Raw genomic sequence first — 22,047 nt, forward strand, 5'->3', positions numbered from 1 at the left:
GAAGCCAGGTTCTTAGAAGGATGGCATGTAACAGTGAATCATAACCGTCATTTAACTTGAGCTTTTTGACATTTTCATTCTGTTTTAACTATTTTATTTGCACCTTCTACATAGGTGATCAACTGCTTCCCCAAACAATGGTTTATGAATCTGAAAGGAGAAAGAACTATTTCGCAGTTAGAAAATTTTTGCCGATATCTTGTACATTTAGCAGATACAATTTACAGGAATAGTATTGGATGCTCTGATGTGGAAAAAAGAAATGCAAGGTAATTTTTTTTCCTTGTAATTAATGAAATGATAATCTAGAGTTTCTTCATTTATCAGATACAAAATAATTAAGTGAAGTCGTTTTATCTTGTTTTTTTTTATTGTTTTAACAATTTCATAATATATTTTGATATGTAAAATATACTATGATTATCTTCTCTTATATTGTACATTTACTTAGTGTTTACAAACCTACCAAAATACACAATTTTGTATTTGTAATTTTTTTCCTTTTTTCCCATTAAATTTGGAAGCTTTTAGAGAAAGGCTTACAGTAAGGGCCATGTCTCAGACCAGTGAATAAACTTATGTTTTATCTCCTTGAAGACTTGAAAGAGTCAGAGTTTTAGGTGGTTTCATTGTGTAGATGTAAAGACTGGAAAAATGGGCCCTGAAGTGGAGACTTGTGTTAAAGGCGAGTTTCTAGTTTAATAGAGTGGACTAAAGGCTATCTCATGATTGTTTTGGGAACAACTTATGTCTAATTTTCATGAAAAATTCCTAGGAAGGAGCTTGAACACAGGTGCGCAATCTCATCTCAGCAAGAGGCTGAGGCAAGAGGCTCAAGTTGACGGCCCGCATGTGCTTCAGAGTGTGCTCAGGGACAGCCTGGGCAAGTTGTAAACCTTGCTTGATAAATAGCATCACAGCTGCAGCTTGTTAGACATGTGTTCTGCTGTCCCTGTACTGTGTAACCCTAAAGTGGGGCTCAGCGATGTCTACTTCCTCATCCTTCCAAGAATTCTGATGTTACTCTCCCAGAATTTCTTCAGTAAGGTTGAGTGACTTAGGGCAGGGCTCAGAAGGAAATCAGAATTGGGCTTTATTGAATTAATTTTAAAGAAGTTGAAGTTTGGCTCTTCATGGGTTGATGATGAAATGAAATAGAGTTTACTGTTTGCGTTGTATTCCAGAAGGCCAGGGACTATGATTGGAAGGAGAGAGAGCTCCAAAGGGGTTTGGGATCATACTCTTTCTTCTAGATGTTGATCAAAAATATCTAAATGAAGTTGTTTTCTGTTTAGAAATGAATTTCCTGTCTCTGGGCCAGTCATTTGAATATAAGTTTTGTTTTATATCAATAACTAAAAGATCAAAAAAATTTCCCATATGTTTTGAGAGTAGAGAACACATCTGCCATAGTGCATGTGTGGAGCTGAGAGGACAGCTTCCAGGATTTGGAGATCGACTCCACAGTATCTTTGATGGCAAGTGTCTTTCAGCGAGCCATCTTGCCAGCCCTTTAGGTGGTTTAAAACATGCTGCAGCTTTCATGTCTTGTTCTCCTTATTTAGCAATGTATGCCTGGAAAAGTTATCTTGCAGAGTCTCTAAGGTAGTTTATAAAGTCAAGAGCAAATTCTATCTCAATATAATATTACAATTTTTTTTCTCTTTTAGGGAAAACATAAAACAGATAGTAAAACTTCTTGCAAGTGTTCGGGCTTTGGATCATGCTGTGTCTGTTGCAAGTGACCACAATGTGAAAGAACTTAAGTCTCTGATTGAAGGAAAATAGATCTATGAGACCAAAAAGTGTGTGCTTTCTTACCATTCCTAGTGTGTAAATTTTGTATATATGTACAGTTTCCTAATCTGTAAGATACTGATTCTTGTTTTAATACAAAAACATTATATTAATACTGTGTCCTTAAATGTGATTTCTTCAGAATGAATGGAATTCAGATTATTTCTAGGCATCTGTGGATGTTTTCCTTACTGCCTGTCATATTTTGTTTATGGAAGTATTTTGTATGGTCATTAAATTAACTCCGTTTATGTGCCCTCTGTAAATAATGTGTGTTCAGTGTAAATTGTGTAATTATGCATATATTATATGTGTGTATATTTATTCTACCATGGATTTTCATGCTGGAAATTTGTGGTGTGTTTCTACAGAGAAAGATTTCTAACAGCAGAAAATTACCCAGTAACAATTGTCTTAGGGAAATAGTGCACTGCTGCAACAGAAGGGCTGGCAGGTGATTACGTTCACACCCCACATCGGCTAGCGTTAATGTCATGGTAGCTGTGCTGCCTTAAAATGAGAGCAGACTTAGAAACATTGTCATTAAGTGAGTGTGGAACTTCTGTGAATCTGCCTTGGAGGCAAATGTGGGTCTAATATGTGCTCGAGGTAATATATGCAAAAGAGTTTGGGGTAGGGCGTCACTTTAGTTTTTGACAATGAGCCCACAAACTAACTTGCATGGTTTAGGCTGACTGTCCTTTCTCATTCATGACTTTATTCCTTGCCCAGCTTATAGATACATGCATTTCTGTAGTCTGTCCTGTTTTAAATCCCACATATGTGAGTTATATATGCAATAAAGAACATGCCTTGCTGATTAGACACACCCAGGCAGTTTACTGTCCATGGTCTTCTGTAATGTTTATACCACATTGTAAATACTCAGAGAAACTTGTTTTAAGGTTAATGTTTTCTGATTCTGGTTTTTCAGAAGAAGAACTTTTTGGAAATTAAGGACTATCATTTGGTAAATATATATATGTAATTAAGCTATAGTCGAGCATTAAATTAATTTTCAAATATATCCTTTGTTGTATTTTGCTGATGGCTAAGTTTAGAGCATTTCAGATGATTCATACAGTGAGGCTGTTAGCAGGCCAGTGTGTACTTGCATAGGACAGTGCTGTGCCCTCCTTTCTCCATCAATTTTGTGTTTCTTGCAGGAACATGTCTTATCTCCACACATCATTGTAGACAAGGTTTTATTGTTGTTATTACATCTGTATAGGTTCCTAAGTAGAATTAAATTTCAGAACACCCATTCTCAATGTCAGTGGATTCTCTCTCTCTCTCTCTCTCTCTTTCTCTCTCTCTCTCTCTCTCTCTCTCTCTCTCTCTCTCTCTCTCACACACACACACACACACACACAGGCCTTAAACTATATGCTTCCAAGCCCATCACATAAATCACTCTTCTTGTATGTTTTTACTAACTCTTAGAATAAGCTCAGACTTGTATGCTAACTTAGGATTCTGATGCAAAGTGAACACAGCAGCACTGCATTTAAAAAGTGGGTTTTGTGTCTAAACCTGAAGGTTTTCACTCCTAAATAAGAACATGAAAAACAATTCTCAGTTGCTTTAACAGCGTCACATACTAATTGAGTGTCTTAGAACAGTTATTCTCTTGAGTACTTATAGCCAGAAATTGCAAACAGATATCACCAGAATCATGTGTCTCATAAAGGTTCTCAATTCAACTTAAAGATTTCTAGTGGTGTCAAAAATTTCCAGGCTGCCATTTGTCTCCATGTCACCTTACAGGTATCTGATTCTGATTCCCCTCTGTTTCCTTTGTAAGGGTACTTGTGATTTCATCTGGCTCTAGCCACAGCAATCTACTGAGTATCTGAGACTTTCTCAGACTCATGCCCATGTTTGCTGGACATGAGTATTGGCGTGTGAGTATTGTGACATGCTTTTGCCACAAACCTCACCATGGCTCAGTTTCAAAATCAAGATGGATGGCTTCTTTGCAAAGCTTTAGACTGTCTATAGCACTGAAGTATTTTGAGTTAGCCTACCATAAAGACAGTAGTTTACCTCTCCAAAAATTGTGCAGCTATTTTTAAATCCTGTAATAAATAGGAAAGAGACAATAAAGAATGCTTAAAGGTCACTGGTATGCTTTTCAAATCCTGGGCTTATTTTATAATTAGAAATGTATTTTGAAAGGACTTGAGAAAACTAAGACTTAACACTACGAATGAATCTTGTTGCTTTCCAGTTTAATTTGAAGAGAGAAACTGCAACACAGAACTTTGTGCCTCCACTTATTTAAAAACAAAAAACAAACAAATAAAAAATAGGCAGAAGGCCTGCTTTAGAAATTGCCTAGTGCCATGATTCCCATTTTGAGAAAGGGTTTATGGTGTAGCCACACAGACTTGATGTAAAAAGGATGATTGAATAAGCAAATTTGATTACAGTTCCACTTAGTGGTTATTTCAGGTGTCATAAAGGGGTACATCCTTGGAGCTAGGGATGCCCTCAGCTTGTAGAATGCCAGCCTGGAAAGCATGAAGTCTTCAGTCCCTGTCACATAAACCAAGCATGGTGACACACCAGCCTAAACTCTTGATACTTTGTCTCAAAAAACAAGTTACCTCCAAGGTACTGCAATTAGGTAACCATCTCTCCTGAGCTATTTCCGTGGTGGTGGTAGCAGCACATACATAGGCATCATACATAAGAAAAGCCCACTCGCTCACTATCTTGTTCTTTAAAGGACTGTCCCCAATTGAAATGGACACTTCCTGGAAGGAACATGACTGACTACAGTCCACTCAAGCACTTTAATTATTATTGAAAGTTTGTGGTTACTGGAACCACAACAAAAAGCCGAAGTTGTTCTAAGGAGACTGCTAAGTGAAAAGATCTCAGAACTAAATCCAAATGACTATCTCCTTGACTAGGCAGCCTCTCTAGTATGTAGTTTATTATTTTCAAGCCACAGTAGACTTGTCTTCCCTAAAATAGATAAACGTTGAGTCACATGACAGAGTCTGTTAGAGGATATGGTTTTGTGCAATGCATTCATATTTAAATTGTGCTTTGGAGGAAAAAGTAAAAAGGAGAAGAGGCTAGGAAAAAGCTAACACAAGTGGAAATATGAATGCTGGGTTCCTCGGGTTTTCAATTCCTTTCTAAAGCGCTATTGGCTACAACTTCCTCCCATTTTTTGCCTTTTAAATAGAAGCAGAATAGTTCTGCTGGACACAAACCATAGAGATGATGTGTTGAGGAAAAAGATAGTATGAAATGGTGTGATGCCCTTAGTTATAAAATTCCACAGTTGACAAATCAGCGCATCAGTGACAGCCATGTTTTGTTTAACTGTCTTAAGCTCCTGGTTGCTGATTTCCCCACTCTCCACTGCATCAGTTGAGCACTCTTCCACAGCCCTGGAGCTCCAAGAACGCACCAGAACAGTCAGGGAACAGTCTCATGCTGCCTCCCTCACTCCAGACACCATGGACAGCTCTTCGGGCGCTCCCCCGCCTTCCCCTTACCCGCCGGGTCCGCGGAGGCGGCAGGGGGTGGTCCCGATACCCGACTCAAGACACGAATCAACACGAGCCCCCCAGAGCTCTTTCCTGCAGTCCCTCCCTATCGCCCGCGGGGAAGGCTGAGCTAGAGGACTCCACGCGAGGAGGCCCGACCCTCCTCCCTCTGCCGGCTTCCCGGGGTGACTGAGGCTTCACGGACCCAGGTCGCGGAGGCCACAGGACCCGGGTAGCTCGCCGGAGCTCGGCCCGGCAGTCCGGCCCCGCGTGGGCGGAAACATCTCCGCCCCTTCACCCGAAGGGGCGGGCCTTCCGCCCCCGGCCTGGGCGCAATGCGGAAGAGCTGGGCCTGCTGGAGAGGAAGTGACGCTTCCGGAGGCTGTAGCGGCGGCGGCTGCGGGAGAAGGAGGAGGAGGAGCCGGAGGAAGAGGTGAGGCAGCGGGCGGGGGGCGGGGAGCGGCTGCGGCTAGACCCAGCGGCTGCCGGCCGGGCGGGTGGACGCTTCTTGAGCGGTGGCGGCCGTCGTAGCCGGGTCACGAGCGGTGAGAGGCGGCTGCGGGCCGAGGGTGGCGGGTTGTGAGGAGATCGCGGGGCGGCGGGTGGCTGTCACCCTGCGGGAGGGACAGAACCCAGTCAGCACAGGCTCCGGGGCATCTCTTGAGGCGTATAATGGAGGCGCGGGACTGCCCGGTGCCTCCGTTTCCCCGGCTACCCGGGAACAACTGGAGTCGCGGTGGTGGGATCCATTCGTCACCGGGAGCTCCGTGACTGGGCAGGAGGCGGCAGACACCTGTCTGTCTTTCCCTGCCCTTCGCCGCCGCCCTGGGGAATCCGCGGTGTGATTATCCTTTTCCTCCTCCGGCCCCCTCCGGAGCTTTGAACCAGCCTAGTTAACCTTCCCTCCCATCTCCTTGCCTTTTCCGCCTAAGGATCGGCTTGAAGTTTCCCCATCAGTTCCCTTCCACTAGTGACAGATCGTAAAGCAGGAAGCTGATAAACAACCCAACTGAAAAAAATAGGTTCCACATTTTTTTCCTGTGGGTAAAAATAAATGGGAAATTCACCTTAAACAAACAAGCACCAGTAGTGCTAAAACCTTGCCTTTGCTGTATCTTGAGAATTGGAAGCGTTTTCTTTTTTTGCCTTTTGGTAAAAATTTGGTGACGCCTTATCTTTTGGAATAAATGGTTAACCCTTGAGCTTTCTTTTTCTCCACCCCCACACCCATCAAACTTGGCAGGGAGGGACCTCTGGATGCCTAGCAGTCCTTGCCGCGGAAGGAAACCTCAGGTCCATTGGTTTGGGTTTCTTTCCTAGGGCTGCCTCTGAAGAAAGGAGAATGGCATTTAGCAAAGGATTTCGAATCTACCACAAATTGGATCCCCCACCGTTCAGCCTCATAGTGGAAACTAGGCACAAGGAAGAATGTCTCATGTTCGAGTCTGGGGCTGTGGCTGTTCTCTGTAAGTCACGTGTTTTAAGCTGACCTGTTATGATCTCTGTTTTGGTTTGTAACTCTGAATTTCAACAGTTTATATAAAAAAAAAGATTCTTGAAAGCCTTATTGAGTTTTATTTGATGGATTTATGCTTTGTCTTAATTTGGATGAAACCTTATTTCCTGTAATCTCAGATTTAGGGTTTTTTTTTTTTTTTCAGGGGTAGGGGGATTGTAGTGCAGGGAGGTGAAGACTTTGCTGATGGGATTTTGGTTTTTTCTGTTCTCCTAGAAGTTTTATCTTTTTGTCTTGTCACATTAACCCAATAAGACAGCTTGCTTCCATTTCCTGTAATGCACAGACTTTTGCAGATCAGATTTAATAGTAGTGATAGTATCTGTTATCGTTTCTGCGCATCTTACATAAAACCATTAATTAATTAATTAATTAACATTTCGGTGTGCATGTGTGATATTGATGGGTCAAATTCCGAGCCTCAGCCATGCTAGGCAGATGCTAGACTGTCTACTTCTGCAGACTAAGCTTTTATATTTTTAGTAAGAACTGCAAACAGCTTCTAGCAATTTCATGTGAGATGTGTGATTGATTTCATATTATTTTAAAATGACTGCTTTTAAAGAAGAGGACTACTTATTGTAGCACAAGAAAAATAATAAAGCTTGGGTTTATTTGTGGTGGATGGATAAAAATAAAAAGACTGATGAACATTATGCTTCATTCTTTACTTTTTTAAACATTTAGTCATGTAGTTGTGTGTAGGTGGGGACCATGCAGAGGTCAGGATGGCTTATGGGGGTGGGTTCTCCCCTCTGACTATATGGGTCCCAGGGACAGAGCTCAGGTCCTCAGGCTTGGTGGCAAACGCTTTGTACCTGCTGAGACATCGAGCGTAGCCCCTGCTTCATTCTTCATACAGGACTGGGGCAGATAAACCCAGGCTGGAGTTGTCTCAAGGAGGCTTTTTAAAACAGATTTTCTAATATTAGCTACTTGTTCTTTACTAATACTGTTTTTAAGTCTCTTGCCTGGAGCCTTTATGATATAGCCAAAGCCATTAAGTTCCAGATTCCCCTGGCTCCATCTCCTGAGTGCTGGATTACAGGGTTATGCAGGATTAATCAGGGCATCATGGATGCTAGGCAAGCACTCCACCAACGGAGCTCCATCCCTAGCCCTCTGTTATATCTGCTCAGGTTGGCTATCAATCGTATATTTATAAACTAACACTACTGTTTGGACTGGGAAGTGCTCAGTTGGTAAGTGCTTGCCCTGAAAGCATGAGGACCTGAGTTTGATTGCCCAGCGCCTATAAAAGCCTGGCGTATTTGTGATCCCAGGACTGGGGAGGCAGAGGCAGGAAAGTCTCTGGGGCTTTCTGTTCTGCTAGTCTTGTCAAGGTTTTGGCTGTGGGTTTGGCAAAAAAGACTTTCAAAAAATAATATGGAATGCAATAAGGGAAGACACCCGATACCAACTTCTGGCCTTCATGTGCCGTGGTGCATGCACGTGCGCGCAAACACACACACACACACACACACACACATACATACAGTAATGTTTGAAAGACATATTTACTAATATAAGCCTTAAATATTTTAAATATTGATCTTTCGTTAGAGTCAATAAGAGTGTAAGATCGAAACCTATGCATACATGATTTTTATGTTGCTTCAAATGTAAACTGACTAAAATAGTAAAATCTTATCCTGATAGGGAAAATGATAGGGACATAATGAACAACTCTTAATCATATATGTATATCTTTGGCGTTTACAGTAACATGGCTTGAAGGGAGAGACAAGGGGCTAGATACATCCCAAGAAAAGGGTTTAAGTTATATTCAGTATGAACTTCATTGCTCCAAATTGGTTTTTGTGTTTTAATAAAATGAAAAATGCCACGCTCAAGTGTTAATCTGCATAGCATACATTTTTCATACTATAGGTGTATTTATTGTACTAATGAATGCTGAAATAAAAACATGGGATTGAAAGGGTTTGTTTAGTATGTAAATTGTTTTTCAGATGTTTATGTTTTGGTTGACATCTGATTTACTTATGTTGTCTAATTCTAGTATATTTTTTAATTGGTTACTCAACAGTTATAATGGGCAGACACTGTTGAGCTTACAAATTAGGAATTTACCTGTAGTTTTCAGAGTTGTTGCTGTCTGTTAAAAGGTTAGAAAACCTAAGAATAATCATAGTTCTAAAAACTCCAGTAGTTATCTTTTATGCCAAATAATTTTTTATTTGTTTTTATTTTTGTTTTTTTGAGATAGGGTTTCTCTCTGTAGCCTTGCCTGTTCTGGACTCGCTTTGTAGACCAGGCTGGCCTCGATCTCACAGTGTTCCGCCTACCACTGCTTCCAGAGTGCTGGAATTAAAGGCATATGCCACCATGCCCGGCTAAATGATCGTTTTTTAAAGGCTTTAAAAACATCTAAAAAGGCTCTATTTGGGCCATTAATTGTCAAGTAGAATAATATTAAAGCATTATATTTATATATTTATAGGCAGAGGCAGGCAGATCTCTGTGAGTTTGAGGCCAGCCTGGTCTACAAAGTGGGTCCAGGACAGCTAAGACTACACAGAGAAACCCTGTCTCAAAAAACAAAAACAACAAACCAATATATATTTATTTTCAGTGCTGGGAATTGGACTCAGGCACTGCATGTTAAGCAAGCACTCTATCATCAAGTTACATCCCTAGCTTAATTGTTTCTTAATTTTGTTTGTCTTTGTTGGATTTAAGCTATATATGTAATTCTCAGAGGATACAAAAATTTGAATACTGCCTGTCTCTATAAAGGTAACATAAATAGATACATACTCTCTTGGATGTGCAATTTTTCCATAAACTCTACATCAACACTTAAATATATTTTAATTTGACTTTTTAATTGATATATAACATAAAAACTATACATGTAGCTACAACACATGGATGTTTCAACACATTTATACATCATATAATTTTGACATGGGGTTGGATATTTGCCATTTAGGGTGAAAATATGCAAAACCCTTTATTCTAGCTTTTCAGAATTTATAGAACATTGTTACCTGTAGGTACCTTACTATACAATAGTAAAATTTTAATATTTAAAAGCTAACTTTTTTAAAAGATAAATTGACTTATAAAATTAGGTAGGTGCTAGTGTTATGTTGCATATCTGTAACCCCATTACTCAGGAGGCAGAAGCGGAAAGATCATATATTTGAGGCTATCTTGGGCTACATAGCGATATGCTGTACACACACACACAAAAACTAACTGGACATTTGGTTTGGAGTGATACCAGGATAGCTGTCGCCCTGTAATAAAACAGCCTGCAGAGTTTCGAATGCCGGCTGTGTTGAGGGCTGTCTGGAAGGCCTGGGTGTGTCCTCTTCACCCTCATTGTGCCCAGCCTGAGAGTGTCAGGCGTCCTGCCTGTCAGTCTGCAGGAAATGTGCTCTGAAGTAGTTTTCATATTACGTCAAAGTGTGGCCCTGTTTTCTTAAGATAAAATTCAAGCTCCTCAGGCTGCTTTTCAAGGTCTTCCTTGATCTCTCTCGGCCCTTTCTGTTCAGTGGTGATCGCCTTCCTGGAGACTGCTGTCTTTTTGGTGTTCGCCCAACGCACTAGGAATTGATCGGTCTACAGTTTATTCTTGTTAGACATGCACTGACTCAGTCAGTCATTAATATTTCGAGCTGCTTGATTTAGGCTTAGGCTAATCTCAACTTGCTGTGTAGCTGAAGATGACCTTGACCTCCTGATCCTCCAAGTGCTAAGCCGGGCGTCCTAGTCTGAGACAGTGGTTTTCTATGCCCAGGCTGCACAACATAACCATCTGGGAAGATGGCATCTTGCTGTGATAGAGTTACCAGATCACTTTTTTTTTTTTGCCTATAGATTTTATATAAAATAACCATGTTTTTAAATTTTAATGTTGTGATCGTGTATGATGGGACTAATCATTTTCTTGAAGTCCTCCTGTGACACTTTGAGTACAATGTCTTTACATCACATGGAACTGTGTACGTGTTTTTTAGGGCTTATGTCACTAATGCTTGGCACAGTGTTTTACTCACGACCGAGGAGCACATAGTTATTAAGTGACTGACGTTAGTGGGAAGACTAACCTGCATTAGGACGTTGACAGACTGGAAGTTGTTTCTGTTTGAAAACACAGTATTTGAGGCTGAGGAGGAAGCTCAGTGGATAAAGTGTTTGCTGAGCAACCACAAGGACTTAAACTTGGATCCCAGCACCCACTTAAAATTCGGCTGGGTATGGGATGGAGAGAGGCAGACCCCTCAGCCAGCCAGCGGAAACATTGAGCTCTAGGCTCGGAAAGATGCTATCTCAAAAAGTAAGGTGGGGAGCGTATCTGCCACATCCACCTATGACTTCCATATGCATATACACAGGCAAGAGCATCTTCACACACACATGCCCCGCCACACACACACATGTATGTTTTGTATGGGATTTTTGGCACTGGTGGGATTGAACCTAGGGCTCACACATCAGTTTGCTACTGAGCTGAGCTACATTCCTTGCCCAATTTAAGTTTTAATTGGCATATAATAACTTGTATAGTTTTATGGGGTATAATGTGGTATTTCTTTGTACACATACAGTGGGTTATGATCAAATCAAGGTAATTTAATATATTCATGACATCAAACATTGATTATTATTTTTGAGCCATTCGAAACCCTCTCATAGTTATTTTTAAAATATACATTGTTAATGGTTGTAGTAACCTGGCATGTAAAAATACCAAAAGGACTCATTCTTCCTCAGGCTGGAGAGAAGGCTCAGCGGTTGAGAGCACTGGCTGCTCTTCCAGAGGACCCAGGTTCAGTTCCCAGCACCCATGTGGCAGTTAGAACTTTCTCACTCCTGCTCCAGGGGATCCAGCACCCTCACACAGACATATATGCAAGCAAAACACCAATGCATGTTCTTCCTAAGAATTGACTTTATGTGCAGATGAATTCTCTCCAAGTCCTGCTTCACTCTAACTGTTACCCTGTCTGCATCTGCAATACTGGCTCCTCCTAAATTCCACAAATGAGTGAGCTCATGTCATCTAGTGTCTGTCATGTCTCCTTGCCTGTTCACTTCACCTTGTGTTCTCTAGGCCCTTCTGTGCTGTGAAGATGGCTTTCCATTGCGTATACACACGCATACCACAGAATACCTGTGGTTATTTTTCTGTGAAGTTTATGGCATTGCTTTCTGTCTTTCCAATGATATGATTATTTTCAGCCTTTTAAAATAGCATACTTTTGGTTATTTCCAGGCTTAAGTCATGCACTTAATAGGTCGCAAAACCCTCACACTTAATTCTGGACCTGGCTTTACTCCAAGATATGCATCTGAGTTTTCACTCTACTTAATCTTTCATATTATAGAAATGTGAGTCATAATATTCCAAACCAATAGTATATTCTGGATATCCTCACAGAATGTAAGCTGTCCTGTCTCTAAGAAACTGCACAGTCTGAGGAAAAATAATAGTGCAAAGCATAGTTCCTTTACTAGGAGCTTACTCTTCATCACTCTCCTGAGAGATCTATGAACTTGGTTGTCCCATGCCATCTGTAGGTCCCAGTGTGCTCAGAAGCCCTGTATGCCTGTCATATGTGTCTGACAAGTCTGCTTGTGAAGTAGACTCAGGCGGTATGACTGGTTTAGAAAAGGGTCGCATTCTAGCCCCGACTAGGTCGCAACTTTCTGTATCCTAGCTGGCCTCAGGCTCACAGCAGTCTTCTTGCCTCAGCCCCAAATACCAAGATTACAGCTAAACAAGTATTTAAACCTCAGTAACTTTAGTTGCTGTTCATACAGAATCATGCAAACAAGTGGAAAATAATTGACTTTCTTCATTAATAACCACAGTTGTCTATGAATGGGATGTGCTTGCTTGGTGAGTTCCACGCAGCTCTCACACCTTGGAAGCAGTTGGACTACTGCCATCGTCATTTCCTGTACTGTACTGACTCTAATTAATAGTTGCTGTTTACCACAGCTTCACAACGACAGGGATAATATACTGGCCACACTGCAGTCAGATGTTGAGCCCTGAACCTCCTCAGGCTAATAGTTTAACTCGTATCTAGCATATGTTGACACCCTAGGTGTTTTCTTCAATTGAGAGTGTCCTTGCATCTCATGTTGGCTGCAGTGCCCTGAGGCATCTCTTCGTGCAGTTCAGGAGCTGTGGCCGTCCCATGCTTTATTCCTTCCAATTCTGGGAGTTATGCTTTGCCCAGGTTTGCCAGGTGTAAAAAACCTCGCAGTAACAGCCGTTCCATCTGATTGTGTTTCCCTGGGATTGCTTCTGGTGTTGAGGGATGCTGGCTCTTAGTTTTCAGAGTAGGAAATGAGGAGCAAAAGGAAAGGTCAGGGCTGGGGAAAGTCACTGGGCTCTGAGTTAAGAGTACTGGCTGCTCTTCCAGAGGCCCTGGCTTCCTTACGAAGCACTCCATGGCGGCTTACAACCATGTGTAACTACAGTTCCAGGCGACCCAAGACCCTCTTGTGTCCTCCAGGCTCCAGGTGTGCCCACAGGGCACAGATATATATGCAGGCACAGCTTTCAAACACGTGAAAGTAAGCTGTAAAACATTTTAAATGTCCCTTCTCAAAAGGCAAAGCGATGGAAAGTTTCTCAGTTCAAAGTGAGGCTGGCTGTGTTTTCTAGCGAAGGAACTGAACGTTTGCCTATAGCCTGTACTGATCGTATATAGAAGTTTGGTTAGATTGGAAGGTACATCCATTAAGAACACAGCTGTTGGTTGACCATATTGAATGTCAGCTTGTAGCATTTTGAATGCCAAATGTAATGAGTAGCAGTGACAGCCCGTGCATTTTTTAAATTGCCAAGCGCTGTCAGTTAACACGGCTGCCCTTTAGAGAAATGATGGAAAAAGTGACTTTAGAGTTCACTTTTTAAGCATAAAATGAAATTTAGACTTGTTAATATTGCTTATGTTGTGTGTGGTGGGGCATGCCCCATAATCCCAGCACTCTGGGATGCAGAGGCAGGAGGATCTCTGTGAATTCGAGGCCAGCTTGGTCTACAAAGTGAACCAGGACAGCCAAGGCTACACAGAGAAACCCAGTCTCAAAAAAACAAAACAAAACAAAATGATAATAAAATTAAATTAAATTTAAATACACACATATGTTGCTTAGGTAACATTGTGAAGTTATTTTCTTTTTATAAGAGAATTTGAATGTACATATTTAATATAAAGTAAACAGTAGCTTTAATACCAACTTAAAAAACAAACAAACTGTGGAGTGTGAAGAAAAACAAAAAACTAAAAAAAAATTACCCACCCCAGGTTTTCAAGTCTGAACCAATAGCAGGAACAGGAATAGTAGAATCTAGTCAGCAGTTCCCAAGTGCTTTCGTTTCTTTCTTTACTTTGCTGTGGGCAAATGAAAAGGAGAAAGAGAGCACTGGACAGTCAAGTCCCACAGATGGCATTTATTATCCCATGTTATAACTTGGCTCGGAGCACAAACAGCCCAGATATATGCACAAGACTTTTGCTTCTGACGGTGGTTGGGTAGTAGGACCTGGATCCTCTCTCCTCTTTGAAAACAGGAGCAGGAAACTAAATGCACAAATGGTTTTCAGGTATGGAAAAGTAAGACAGGTTGCATACTTGAGAGGGTATTAACTTCTTTAGTGGAGCCAAGTAGCTCTTGACTAAATTCTTCTCTGGTTCTACCTAACAAAGCTTCAGACCCCAGAGGATCTGCTTTTGGCTCCAAATTACTGTTCCCAGGCATTTAAGTTTCAAATAACTATCTCAGAAGTTTAAGAAATACAAATGTGTGTATATTTATATCTATGCAGATACAGACACACACACACACACACACACACACACATATAAAGCAAAAGTTAGGCATTACATGATACACTCATATTATTCAACCCATACTCAGATTGAAAAGTAGTATATATGCAAAGAAGCAGAAAATATACTTCATAACGAGAAGAAAAGTCAATCTGTAAAAACAGATGTTAGTATTGGTAATGAACATTAAAACGGCTTTGATATAAATGTATTGCATACGTTCAAGAAGTTTGAGCATGTTAAAGACATGAAAAACATGACTCAATTTAACTATTCAATGTGAAAATAACAATATCTAATGACATTATACACTGATAGGAACCCTGTTTTTAACACTATAGAATGAATGGTTGGTAAGCTTAAAGACTTAGTGATAGAAATTATCCAAAGTGAAATGGCGAAGGAAAAAAAGACCAGGATAAATAAGCTGCATGGGTGAGCTACAGGACAGCAGCCGGTGGCCGAGAGCGCATGTGTGATGGGAAGGAAGAGGGAAGGGAAATGTCTGAAGACGTAGCAGCTGCCAGTTTCCCAAGGTGGGTGGAAGCTGTAATCTGCACATCCAGGTGGGAGAAACGTGAAGAAAATGGCACCGTGATACAACGTTGAGAGGCTATTAAGTCAGTTCAGATACAGAGAGAGTCTGAGGGGTACTTAGGTATACAAAAGAGTAACAAGAGTCATCTTGGCCTTTCCTTAGAAGCACGGCCAATTGAGGGAACAGAGAAACACCATGAAAGGGGAGAACGGAGCCAAATGACCCACTTGGGCCTCCACGGTCACTGAAGAAACAGACTCTCCCCACGCATTCAAAAGCAGGAAAACTGGGCTGGATAGATGGCTCAGAGGTTAAGAATACTGACTGCTCTTCCAAAGGCCATGAGTTCAATCCCCAGCAACCACATGTTGGCTCACAACCATCTATAACGAGATCTGTATACTAAATAAATAAAATCTTAAAAAGAAAAAAAAGGGGCAGGAAAACCTGAGCTCAGTGTGACAGGCAGAGAAATGGAGTTGCTATTGTTTCCTGGTGTGCTGCAGTGAAGTTTGAAGCAGTGGCATTCTGAAAGACACACAGGGAGTGAGAGACGCTGAGGTGTTGGATGGCCTGTCACACTGGGCTGGCCATGTAGCTGGAGTATGAAGGGAGGCATGGCTTGACAAGTTGCACATTATATTTTAATTGCTTTTTTGAATTTATAATGGCTATTAATAGTTTGTGTTTTATCTGTGTGGTATTTCACACACTGTAGTCCAGCCTGGGCTGGTCTGTAATTCATTGAGCTAAATTATGGTAATTCTTCTGCCTCAACTTCCTTAGTGCTAGATGTATAGCTCCCATACTTGGCCTGTGTTTTGGGTTTTTTTGCTAGCTAAATTTGGCATAGACAACTGGAAAGAAAAACAAACATATTTCCTATTAAATTCCTCTCTGTCAGTATTCCTATATATTAAATATTATAATCTTTAAAATAATGTTCCTTACCTATAGGCTTCATATATATTCCTTATGGAAACTAATAAGAATTTATTATGGTTTGGGTGTTACCCTGTTCTCCAGTAACCATAATATTGCTGTTATCTACTGAAATACAGACTAACAGCCTCCAGTATCCCGTGGACTATGAGTGACGTATAGACAGGATGAGACTTACAAGTCAGCGCCTTTCTGGCTGTGTGCTCATAAGTGCTGCTTAGTTTGTCTCTGGCCAGCATTGAAGATGTGTCTTTGACCTGTCTGGCTTAATGATGCTCTTGGGAAATGTGGTTAAAAGCATGAACAGTTGTCAGATTCAGAGTTGGGAAGCTGTGTGGTGTTGACACCGAGCTGGGTTGTGGAGTAGGACACCACTGGGATCCAGCATGTTCATTAGCATGTGGATTAGCATGTAGATTGTTGTGGGGACTGAGCCAGGGCCATGTGCATCTCCCACTGAGCTGCAGCCCCAGGCCCTTTAAACTCCTCTGCTGAAACAGGTTCTTGCTAAATTGTCCACACCTGCCTTGAACTTTTGCTCCTTCTTATGTCTTAGCCTGCTGCTGAAGAAGCTGAGTTGACAAGTACTGCGGCCATGCCTAGCAGTTGGCTGGGATTTAGCATTTGTTCTGCCTGTCTTCCTCAGCTGTTCTATCAGGAACCTAGAATCTTGCCAAGGGCCTGGCATGTAGTAGACATTCACCAAATACTTTGAGTGAATAAAAGTTATTTTTTAAAGTGTTTTCAACATTTGGATGTAAAGGTTATATAGAACAGTAAATTTTTTGTGTCTTTCATTTGTAGGTTTTTTTTTTTCTTTTTTTCTTCTTTTTAAAAATTCTACAAAAAGTCTTTACCTTCTAAATTTCCTGGGTGTTGTGTGATGAAATGGAAACTGGGCTTTACTGCCAGCTAGTCATCTGCTCTTGGATGAATCAGATAATTGCTAGGCTCTTCCTTCTGAAATGAGAAGCTTGGACTCCAGGGTGTCTAGTACCCTCTGGAGGTTCTATACCCAAGTGCTGTTTGCATGCAAATAAGCTGACCACAAATTGCCACCCATGCAACCACAGGCAAATTGTGATTCTAGGAGCAGCATTCTAATTTGCAACCCCCGCCCCCTGCCTTTTTGAGACTGAATCTTGATGTGTAGCCTACCTAGTATGTGGTTTGTAGCATGGAACTTTCTGTCTAGCCCTGCTGGCCTTGAACTCAGAATCCTTCTAGCTCAGACTTCAGAAATGCCAGGACTACAGGCATTTCGATGCTCTGTGCTCTGTTGTCTGTTTCTTGGTCTTCTGTTCAACTGGGGAGGTACAGTCTAACCCCAGCCTGTAAGGTTTGAGTCCCGAGAATGTCTACACTAGTTAGCAGGGCCTTCTTGAGTAGCTTGAGTTTAACTGTGAGTCTAGTTTGAGTTATAATTCACTGAAAGTTAAAGAAGTTTACATTTAACTCAGTCCTTCAAGTGCCTTTTCATTTAATATAGGTAACTTAACGTTTTGGCCTAAGATAACATACCAGTTTTGGTTTTTGCTATATAGATGATAGAGTTGCAATGAAGATGTGAATTTTATGTGTCATTAATATTTCATCATGAGTTTTTAAAAGATACAGGTTGAGGTTTTGTTATTAGTGGCGTTTCTGATGCAAAGTCTTACTTGGCTTGAACTCTCCGTGAGCCTCATGCCTCAGCCTCTTATGGCTGGGGTGCAGGAGTGCACCACCAGATGATGCTCTCCGTCCACTTACTAATAAACCTAATTATGTCATCATCAAGACATTTGAAAATTTAACAATGGCTCCAAAGATATTGAATATGTAATTAGCATTCAGATTGTCCTGGTGCCTCAAAGATATTTTCATAAGGATGTGTTTATTGCACTTACCTTATTTAAAATTCTGTTCTATGATCTTATTGATATAACATGTTCTCTGACATGGATATCTGAAAGCCTTTAGATATTTGTCAGCATTAGTGATGTGAAGATACATTTGAAATACAGACGTAAAAAGCAGTGAAACACAGGGGAGCTAGATTTATGCTTAAGGTGACTATGTGCTTAGAAACCCGTGTTTTCGTGCTTGAAGCCTAAGAAAAGATTTAGACCAAATGGGTAACAAGCTAGTGGGAAAAGAGTTGTTCTCTTTAAATTAGCCCTTCGCCCTAGTGTATGGTGGCAGTTATACCCTAGAAGCCACGTTGCTTGGGCATAAGTGTTTCAAACACACCAACTACACAAAGGCACAGGCCTGGTCACCTTAGCTGAACTACTGAAAATCTTGATTGGCTCAGAGTCACTCCTAAAACAATGGGTGTCTTGGGAATTCATACCCGCTTGTGGTTAGAAATCAGTGACTTGTAAAAAGAGGTTTATTTTTCCTAGCCTTTTGTTTAATAACCATTGTCAATAGAAGGGAAAAAATTACAAACTTCTGCACAAAAGACAATTTACTCCTCGCAGTGAAAGCTCAGTGGGCACTGGGGCAGGAAAGTGAGCTGTGTGATCATCCATCTCCGCAGCCTTGGTTTGCATTCGTCCTTTCCCTTCGCTCCTCTTGGTTGGCATCATCCAACAGTCCCTGTGTTCTCCATACCTACCTTCCTACACCCACCCTCACCGTCACTCACACACCTGAGAATTTCTAGGCCTCACTAAGAGGATTGTTAAACGTGATCTGCAGTGAGGACTTTTCCTGGGAAGGGAAAGCTCTTTGTAGGATCTATTGTTTTAAAGTTAGCAAAGCATGCCCTTTTGTGCCGTAAGCTCTCAGTTTGATTTGCCTGAGAAATGAGTATCTAGTGCAGCTATGATGTTCAGTGTCTATTAGGTTGGTGTCATGCTGAGGTGTGAAAAGATGAAACCTGGTTTCAGTTGCTATTAGTTTACAAGAGGCTGAAATACAGGGTAAAAAGAAAGATTTACTTGTGATTGAATGGATAAGGGCAAAACTCCAGGAAGTGGCATTTTGCTTGGTGATTGAAGGGTAGGTAATACTGAAATAGGAAAGTGACTAGTGGCTGTTGCAGATGAAGAGAGCACGTGAGCAGAGGAGGAGAAGAGGATGTAGGACACGTAGACAGCAGATTACTCATTTTTGCAGAGCCTTGTGAGCCAGGAGGCAGGTAGTTAAGAAGGGAAGGAAGATGGAATTGGGCATAGTATTTTCAAGTGCTGTGTTTATCTAAAGGTCATACATATGCTCTTAATATGGTATATGTGGTCTTATTTTAGATAATCTCTTCATAGTTGAAGATTCTGATTATGTAGAATGGGATTTTCAGGGAAGTGAGACAAGGATCATGATTACCCTTATATAATCTATCTTGGTAAATTTTACAGTGTTACGTAAAATAAGGAAATCTTTCTTTCCACTTAAAAGAAGCATATGGCTCACCCCAGCTCCCAGTAGGCTGAGGCAGGAGAATGATGAAATTAAGACTAATCGGGGCTGTACAGTGAGACTCTGTCTCTGAAAAAATACATTATAAAGGGTTAATAGAGTCTATAATTTCTCTTAGTAATGGCATTTAGAGACATTTATCTAAATTTAGGAAAATGAAACAATTTTAAACATACAGAAAGGTTGAAGTCCAGTAAAGGAAAAAAAAAATACTTTTTGCCCATTTGAGAGTAGGTTGCAGACATGATACCTTGCTGACCCCAGAAACTTTAATGTGTATTTCCTAGCCATTGCCCTGCATAAAAGCATGCAGTGGTTCTGCCTTCACCAATGCTCAGACCCTGTTCAACTTTTACCAGTTCTCTCAGCAAGGCATTTTATAATGAGAGGTCCTAGTCAGAGTTGTACAGTGTACTCAGTAGTCAGGTTTTAATCTCCGCAACTCTAGAAGAACTCTATCCTCACTGACACTAAGCACCGTGAAGATGATGAGCAGCAGAGGCGTTTGATAGGATGCCTCTCCTTGCTGTTAGGTTCCATTGTCACTTACCTTCAGTAGGGGTATTACAGAAGCTGTGCTGGGTTTTGCCCAGTCAGGTGGCAGTTTTAAACTGTCTCACTATTGTCAGCGTTCACTTTGCTGACTGATAATCTTTCCTTGTGGAATTTCTAATCTATAAGCATAATCAGGAAGGAATAGCATATAATTATTTATTGCTTGTATTCTACATTTTTCGGTACCTATTCTCTAAGTACAAGGGCAGGAAGTTAAGTTCTTTCTGGGTCTCACATTGTAGCCATAGACTAGCCTAGGTGTTGGGGGATGGTCTGATGTATTTTGATGTTAATTATTGTTTGTTGTCTCTGTGACCCACCTTTTGATTAATAAAAAGCCATCCCATCTGGGTAGGCCAGAGAAGATAGGTGGAGCTTTGGGAGGTGGGGGATCCTAAGGGGGGGGGGGGGAAGATCACCACAAAAAGAAAGGAGAGGTTCCCCAGAGGAGAAGAGAGAAAGACTGTCATGGGTTAGATAAAAGAAAAACACATGGCTGGCATGGATGGAGAATCCGGCCCAGATAAAAAAACATTAACAAGTATTTGGGATTATGGATAAAAGATAGCTTGATAAAAATTATTAAAAAGAAATGATATGGGATTGAGGCAGGTATCACATACCTGCCCTACTATGGGAAGTAGCTTAAAGGATTAATGTCTGCCCTGCCCCAGGTTAACTAAGGCTATTTTAAGATATAGCAAGTGTCTGTGTCTTAATTGATTACTAGCCAGACACACTGATAATACTAATAATACTGGTAATTTAAAAACAATACCTGGGACTCTGTGGAAACCAGATTGACCTGCCTCTGCCTCCCCAGTACTGGGATTAAAGTATCAGTCACCCCACCCCACACAGCAAAGCTCCATTCTCTCTAATGCTGGCTCCTTATGCTTAGACAAATTAGTAACCCATGTAAGTCAGTTTTCTCATAGGACAAATGTAAATTGTAGCTTTGCCCCTCGGGTTACTTTGAAAACTGACTAATGCACACAAGCACCTAGCCTAGAGTTAGTGCCCTAATAACCGCGGAGGTAATAAACAGTACTCTAGTTGCAATACCGTTTTGGTTTTTTTGTTTTGTTTTTAATTGCTGGTAATAGCTGAAGAGGAAAACAAAAACTCCTGGCAGGAAAAATGCAATCTCATCTTTTCTTTAATCTAAATGTGTGTGTATACATACGCATGTCTGTGTATGCACGCGTGTCTGTGTGAACACTCAGAAGATAATTCTAAAGTACAAATAATTAAACAGCTTGGCATTTGCATGCTTAGCTGAGCTAGGTGACAGTGTAAGAAAAGGATGGTCATTGGCCCTGAGACACACCAGTTAATATTTATTTGTTATGCAATTGAGGAGAAACTAGTTATTAGGAAAGAATATTTATTTCATGATCATTTAGGTTACAGAGAGAGTATTGATATGGGAAAGGAATGACTTATCATTAAACTCTTGCTGGCTGCTGTCACTGAGCCAAATGATGATTGCTGCTGACACTAATACATCAGTAATTCCTGCATTACTATGTCAGCAGTGGTATTTTAAATTCACACAGCATGTAGCTTGTGTAACTCTGTAGAGCTGTCTGACCTGGAAATCTTCTGCCATGAGAAATAGAACAAGCATTTTGAACATCTGCTTTTGTGTATGGAGTATAAATGCCTTTAAAAAAATCCTTTCTTTGCAAGTGTTAGATAAGTGCTCTGCTACTGAGATCAACTCCCAGCCCCACCCATGGTGCTCTGAATGAGGAAGTGTAATATTTAAGGAAGGCAAATCTGGTTTCCTTTAGAAAATGCTAGGCTCAGGTCGTCAGAGTCTATCCCTGGAAGCCCAGTTGAGAGTCAGAGTCCAGGGTTGATGCAAAAGCAAAGGAATTTTATTGAGCCAATGCGCCAGGGTCCACCAAGCTCCGAGGAGATGGAAGACCCTATCCTACAAAAATTAGGGTTTAAATATCTTTT

The 22,047-nt window shown here is 41.0% G+C and overlaps 2 protein-coding genes across 18 annotated transcripts in view; both read left to right on the forward strand.

Annotated features, from left to right (window-relative positions):
• PAXBP1 (PAX3 and PAX7 binding protein 1) overlaps positions 1-2,824 on the forward strand; it is a 30,101-nt gene extending 27,277 nt beyond the window's left edge. The window contains exons 17-18 of one of the 2 annotated variants that reach the window (XM_084801504.1): positions 115-269; positions 1,671-2,824. In XM_084801504.1, coding sequence (XP_084657630.1) covers positions 115-269; positions 1,671-1,788 — 273 coding nt within the window. In that variant the 3' untranslated portion in view covers positions 1,789-2,824. Of the gene's footprint in view, positions 1-114; positions 270-1,670 lie in introns of those variants that run through there. The other variant, XM_084801505.1, reaches the window with a different exon arrangement.
• A 2,757-nt stretch (positions 2,825-5,581) lies between these two features.
• Positions 5,582-22,047, forward strand: part of SYNJ1 (synaptojanin 1) — a 79,102-nt gene continuing 62,636 nt past the window's right edge. For 14 of the 16 annotated variants that reach the window (XM_084801486.1, XM_084801497.1, XM_084801500.1 and 11 more), the window contains exons 1-2: positions 5,582-5,736; positions 6,624-6,769. In XM_084801486.1, the coding sequence (XP_084657612.1) occupies positions 5,639-5,736; positions 6,624-6,769 (244 nt within the window). In that variant the 5' untranslated portion in view covers positions 5,582-5,638. Of the gene's footprint in view, positions 5,849-6,623; positions 6,770-22,047 lie in introns of all 16 variants that reach the window. The other 2 variants (XM_084801490.1, XM_084801487.1) reach the window with 2 other exon arrangements.

The sequence above is a fragment of the Acomys minous genome (assembly GCF_964271855.1).
Source record: "Acomys minous genome assembly, chromosome: 11".
Classification (NCBI taxonomy): domain Eukaryota; kingdom Metazoa; phylum Chordata; class Mammalia; order Rodentia; family Muridae; genus Acomys; species Acomys minous.